This window comes from Kryptolebias marmoratus, linkage group LG15, assembly GCF_001649575.2.
Source record: "Kryptolebias marmoratus isolate JLee-2015 linkage group LG15, ASM164957v2, whole genome shotgun sequence".
Classification (NCBI taxonomy): domain Eukaryota; kingdom Metazoa; phylum Chordata; class Actinopteri; order Cyprinodontiformes; family Rivulidae; genus Kryptolebias; species Kryptolebias marmoratus.
In genome coordinates, this window is record NC_051444.1 from 35,107,770 (window position 1) to 35,114,580 (window position 6,811).

The window sequence follows — 6,811 nt, forward strand, 5'->3', positions numbered from 1 at the left end:
CGTGAGGAAACGTAACAAAAGCAAAACTCTGTATGTATCACGAACGGTTTAAAAAAAAAGAAGAAAGAAAACAATGGCTGAACTACATAATAATTGCAACGTGGTCTATAATAATTCATCTCAATTTGTTTTTTATAGCTACACAACATTTACACTTAAATGTTAACATCTTCTTTAGCCACCCGTTTAACAAACTATTCCACAAGTGACCAAAAGGCTCAAGAAGACAGTTTTGAAAATCTGGGATAAAATGAGACAGTTTTCTAAATGCATTTTTGATAACTACATTTTCTTTATTTTAAAATACCCTATTTATTTTTTGACAAACATAGCTTTAGGAAGACTTTAGGAAGATTTTTTTAACCATATATTTGAAATATGGACGTCATATTAAAAAGTACAAAATGATTTAAACAGATATCAACTCCTGTTTAATATCTTTACATTTTCTAACTTTCCCCCATTTTGTCATGTTACAACCACAAACTTTAAAGTAATTTACTGGGATTTCATGTGATAGATCAACACAAAGTAGTGTATAAATATGAAGTGGAAAGAAAATGATACACGGTTTTCAAAACTGATTACAAATAAAAATCTGAAAAGTGTGGCCTGCATTTATATTCAGCCCCATTTACTCTGATACCCCAAACTAGACAGAGCCACCTGCCTGTAATTTCTTCTCTGTATAAATTCAGCTGTTCTGTGAAGACCTCAGAGGTTTAATACAGAACATTAATCATCAAACAGCAGCATGAAGACCAAGAACACATCAGGCAGGTTAGGGATAAAGTTGTTAAGAAGTTTAAATATCCCAAGCTTTGAACATCTCACAGAGCCACTGTTCAACCCATCATCTGAGAACAGAAAGAGAATGGTACAGCTGTAAACCTCCTGAGACATGGCTGTTCACCTAAACCAGGGGTGGGTAATCCTGGTCCTCAGGGCCACCATCCAGCATGTTTTACTTGTTTCTCTGCTCCTACACACCTGATTCAGTGGTTAAATCACCTCTTCATGTTCTTCAGAAGCCTGTTAATCACCCATAGAGTCAAGTCAGGTGTGTTGGAGCAGAGGAACAAGGAAAACATGCAGGACGGTGGCCCTGAGGACCAGGGTTGCCCACCCCTGACTTAAACTGACAGGACGAGCAAGGAGAGCATTAATCTGAGAAGCAGCTGAGAAGGCCACAGTAACTCTGGAGGAGCTGCAGACATTCACAGCTCAGGTGGGACAATCTGTCCACAGGACATCTGTTAGTCTTGCAATCTAGAAATCTGGTCTTTATTAGAAGATTGGCAAAAGAAATTCATTGTTAAAGCAGAACAATGACCCAGAACATCCAGCCAGACCTACAATGTATTGGGTCAGATCTAAGAATATTCAGGTGCTAGAATGACTAAGGTAAAGTCCAGACCTAAATCCAATAGATAATCTGTGACTTGAAAGACTTGAAAACTGCTGTTCACACATGCTCTCCAGTCAACCTGTCTGAACTGCAGCTGTTTTACAATGAGCAATGGGCAAAAATTTCAATCTCTAAATGTGCAAATCCGGTAGAGACAAACCTAAAGGGATTTGCAGCTGGAACTGCAGCAAAAGGTACTACTAACTACTACTAACCCAGAGGATTTTTTTTTTCCATTTTCTGTTTTGTAATCAGTTTTGAAAACCATGTATCATTTTCCTTCCACTTCATAAATATGCACTCTTTTTTTGTTGGTCTTTTACATAAAATCCCAGTAAAATACTTTAAAGTTTGGGATTGTAATGTGACCAAATGTAGAAAAGTTCAAGGACTGTAAAACCTTTTTCAGGTCCCTGTAAGTGCAATTTTGAGCTCAGAATCTGTTTTAATTATTTTTGGCTTTCAGGTTTCACCAGCATTTGTCACCTTTTAAGAATGCAACAGAAATAGAGCTGAGCTCAGATCAGGTTAAACCTGTCAGATGAAATCAGAAGGAACCTCCTCCTCCTCCTCCTTCATCTCGAGCTCTGACGGGAAACCGTACGGGGTTTTGCGTGAACAGATCCTGTGAGCCATCATGGAGACAGGTGGATTTCTGCTGCTGCTGCTCGGATTGTTGGGGGGAAGTTCAGCTCTTAGCTTTTATGGAAACAGTATCAGTTTCATGCCTCTACAGAGGAAAGCTGATGGAACATTTAAGGTAAAGGACTTCTTTAAACATCGTAATACTTTCTCTAATGGTTTATTTTTATGGAATTTTATCCAACAAATAACATAAATAAATCCTAACACTGCAGTGTTTAAGAATACAGAAGAATTTTATATTTCAGAGTAAAAACAGTGTTTATAGGCAGTAGTTGCAGTAGTTTCCCGATGTAAAAAAATAACCCAGCAAATCATTGAAAAACACTTAAGATGTGATTCTTAGCACGCTAAACAGCTGTATGTCATTTATACCTGCTGTCGGGACATTTAATGAGTTATGATCAGAAAAGCCTTTAAAATGTTTTTCAACCTGCATGGATTAAAGTTTGAACAATATATATTACACGGATAGAAGTAATTATATTTGATAGTTTCAATTTCAGTCTATTCTAAATGACTAACATTTTCATTTACTGGATCAATTATGATTAAGAAAAGACCTTTCCATTAAAATCTTGTTTTGTGAAAAAGTGTCGATCAAGTCCTCATTTCTTCATATTTTAGTTTCAAGGATTCACTCCTTTTTTCAGCTAAAAATGTTTCCCATCTCAGTGTAGTGTGTCTTAAAATTAAAAAAAGAAACTGGATTCATAGAGAACAAAAAAGTTGTTTCAGGTTAAAAACATTTCTTCATTACATGAACACTATCTAAAAGTCATAAATGATTAAAGCCTAGAATTCCTTGAAGAAATGAACAGAAATGCCCACCACTTTTCATGACAGAGTTTTAGACTGCGAATGACTGTCAGCTAATTTTAGTTCAGCGTCTGTAAAATTCACTGAGTTTGCTTTTTTTTGTGTAGGCTAAGGGAGATTAGCTGTGGCAGCTATCTTTATTGTTGTTGACTCCAAAATTAATCAGTTGTAGATGTACATCCAATAATTACTTCCTGAAAGTTTGACTGTAAGTCATCTAGTGGTTTATGAAATATTTTGGCGTGGCATAATAGCAGTTTTAAAAATCAGAGGGTAATAGTAAATAAAGAAACTGCATTTTCTACTAAAATGCAGTGTAAGTGCTGAATGACTTTACTGAAATTTGTTGAAATGAATTGTAAACTGAATTGGTAAAGTTAAAACAAGCAAACCAGTAGCTAAAATCTAAATTGAGCAAAGCAAAAAGTAGCAAAACTGTAGCTAAATACTAAAACCAGCAAAACCATACTTCAATCAAATTATTGAAACAAATAAACTTTTTATGGATATTCTAATTTATTGAGATGTGCCTGTAACCCAGAGCCAGTTTGGGAGCCTTTTTGTGTCTGAAAGATTCAGAGGTCAGTCCTTGCCCTCAGGTACAAGGACTGAAACTGAAAGAAAAAACAGCAAAAATCCAAAGAAAAACTCTGAAAGACCTTCAGTAAATCTGGAGAACTGCTGATCAAGATCACTTTGAAAGATGACAGGGAAGTTTGGATAACAAGATGGAAAATATAAAGAGATGAGGACTGGATCGGGAGTTTAACACTTCATGGTCCTTTTGATCTTTTTCTTTCCAACCCTCTAGGTTACCTTTTATCACAGACAGAGCGGCAGGAATAATTGTCAGGACCAGTCATTGTTTACTTGTGAAGGAGGGGCGTGTACAAACTTTGACATGTCAGATGCTCTGCAAACGGACCGAGACGAGTTGGGCCAAGGCCGGTGGTGCCAGACCGAAGGATACACAACGGCAACAGTTCAGACAAACAAAACAACATTTACTCTGAGGTACACAGACTAACAGAAGAACATTTACTGAGATCATCCTGCCTCTCACTGTCTGTGTTCACTCCTCAGGTGTTTCACATGGAATGATGAGAAAACTGCATCAAAATTAGGAGAATTATACAAACTAAATAAAACTTAACAAAGAAGCTCAGAACACTCAAACTTCAGCAACTTCAGCAGAATCTTTTGTAACACTCTTTCTATTGAGTCTTTCAACAATTTACATCAACAACAAAAAGAAAATACCCATCCCAGCACCTACCCATGACAAACTAATGAAAGACAAACAGGACATAAAAAGGGTGAACAACTGAAGATGCGATGACAAGAGACTTTTCCTTCAATGTTCCATCAGTTTTTCTTGGTAGACATAGGTTTATAAGTTTTGTTGAAACAGTTGTAAAGATGGCTGTATTTTCTAGCAGCCTTGGCCAGCTACTTCTAAGTGGAGCAGTAGAAGCAAAATTAATTCATTACCTCACCTGCTTTTCCACAACAACTTCTAACCAATTGCACTTGGCGCAAACCCCTGTGAGAAAAAAATCACCAGGACCTTGGCTCAAGCAAAGGTGGATGAAGCTACTAGGAAAATAAAATGAAGCGATTTTTGTCATGCAACTATGTCAATGAAAGCCAATTTTATGACTTCATATGCAGAATAAAGCAGCCTTAATGAACTTAAGAAGAAGTTGCAAATGAGAGCAGGAATGACTAAGGAAATAATGGATGACTACACAGGAAGACCCAGGAAAACAAAACAAACAAAGGAATCTAGAAAAGAAATTAAAATAATTCTGAAAAAAAATACACAAGGAACAATATGACAAAATGTAATGAATTAACAACAACAAAACAACAAAAACAACACAGATCATAGCAGTGCCACACCTCTAACATCAATACTCAGTTGAACATTCTGTGGACAAATCTGTAAAAATCATCAAACTTAAACTTGAGATATTAAAATGCCAGTTCAGTCATATAAAGACCAACTTTCTGTGACTCATAGCTCTGAATGGTGTTTCTTCTGTGAAGTCTGTTTGAGCTATAGAGCTCCAAACAGGACTGGCTTTTCTCGTGTGTTTTGCTTGAGATTTCATGACTTCAATCAGAACATCTGAACAGAGGAAAACTGTTTAGATAATATTTAATAAACATTAGGTTATGGCAACACCCACATGATTCAAAGAGTGCCCAAAAGTTGGCTCCAAAAGTTAATAATTTGTAGATGTGCAGACAACATTTTCTGAAACATAAAAGCAAATAATGAAGACAATAGAAGGTTAAACTGTTTTTTAGCAGGATATTAATCGGTTTGGCCAGAGTAACACAACACATCTTGCGTGATTTCACAATATCACATGAACTTGCATGTAACATCATTTATAAGGTTTGACCAAAGAAATCTTAAACTTAATCTCTAGGATGAAAGGTGATAAGGCGACATTCATTCCACAGGAATACTAGGCCTTTATTATTTAAATAGATGTGTTTGAGAATGCTGGAACGTGAAAGATTATCAGCTCTGTTCATGTTGTCATACCTGTCTGTGCTCCAACAGCAGGATTAAATGTGCCCTGCTGAAAAATTCAATACAACAGAGACTGAGAACAACAAGTGTCAAAATACTTCCTCATTTAAACAAAACAACAGGAAAGTTTCAGGTTGTGTTTTGTTAGTGACTCAGCTTCTGTGGAACGTCCTGTTCATGATGAGAGCAGTCAATCTCAAAAAGTATAGTATCTAATTAGTTCAAAAAGCTTATATTCCTGCTTTGAACTCACTCTGAAAAATCTACTAAAGACTTAAGCTGAGGCTGTTATAACCCTTTAGTTTTCACAGCGGTATAATGTACTTTGAAAGGTCCCAGCTAATTTAAATTAATAATGAAAAAACAAACCTCTAATTAGAAAAACAACAAAAATATGTGAATTTGATTCATTTAGTGGTTTTAGTATCAGGAACATGGTTTTAGTCAAAAAACAATTTTTTCAAAGTGTGTCTACTTTTTAAATACATTACATATAATAACATGATATTTAACATTTCTAAGTGTTTTATTGTATCAATGATACTATTTTTATTTTATTATTATTTATCCATCCATCCAGCCATCAAGGTTTTGACTGATAAGTTTACTATAGAGAAATGTGGCCCATTAATGTTTTTAATTATTCAACTCTTAATATAAATGTGAAGAAAAAACAAAACAAAACTACCAGTAAAAACAGTCAACACAAATTAAAGCTGTGGGACAAAGTTTAGCTGTGCTGAGTTTAGGCTTAAACTCAGAGTTTGTTACACTTCATTTTTGGATAAGCCTTAGACTGATAACTGCTGGCATTTAGACAGCAGATTGTTTCGTAATCAGGTAGTTTTTGAAAGTATTGAATGAGGCAGCCCTTTGTGTTCGAGTAAAGATAAATTTTGATGACCTTTTCACTTCACAGTGTTAGGCAGGACTGACAGTGAGTTTCACCTGTTCTTTCTAGGGACTCGGGCTGCTGCTGGATCTTTAATGTTGAAGGAAAAAACAACTGGACGAGTTATGCAGAGCTGGACCTGGGAACTCGATCTGACTCCCACAACCTCAACTATTGTCCCGTAACCACAGCAGTGTCTTCTTTACGGTACCAACCTACAGTACTAATGAGTCCTTTTTTTCCATTATTCACCTTTTTTATTAGTACTTGTATTTTATTTTTAAGACTTTTTGTTTGGTAAATATACAGATGAAGTATGGACGAAAGAAAACTTCAATACCTTTTCAATTCAGTTTAACTTATACAGAATACAGGTGCTGGTCATAAAATTAGAATATCATGAAAAAGTAGATTGATTTCAGTAATTCCATTTAAAAAGTGAAACTTGTATATTATATTCATACATTACATACAAACTCATATATTTCAAATGTTTATTTCGTTT

General features: G+C 35.5%; 1 protein-coding gene across 2 annotated transcripts in view; it reads left to right on the forward strand.

Annotated features, from left to right (window-relative positions):
- The first annotated feature begins 2,000 nt into the window (after nucleotides 1–2,000).
- Nucleotides 2,001–6,811, forward strand: part of LOC108250990 — a 24,457-nt gene continuing 19,646 nt past the window's right edge. For both annotated transcript variants that reach the window (XM_017441122.3, XM_037979951.1), the window contains exons 1-3: nucleotides 2,001–2,168; nucleotides 3,681–3,883; nucleotides 6,376–6,513. In XM_017441122.3, the coding sequence (XP_017296611.1) occupies nucleotides 2,046–2,168; nucleotides 3,681–3,883; nucleotides 6,376–6,513 (464 nt within the window). In that variant the 5' untranslated portion in view covers nucleotides 2,001–2,045. The remainder of the gene's footprint in view (nucleotides 2,169–3,680; nucleotides 3,884–6,375; nucleotides 6,514–6,811) is intronic.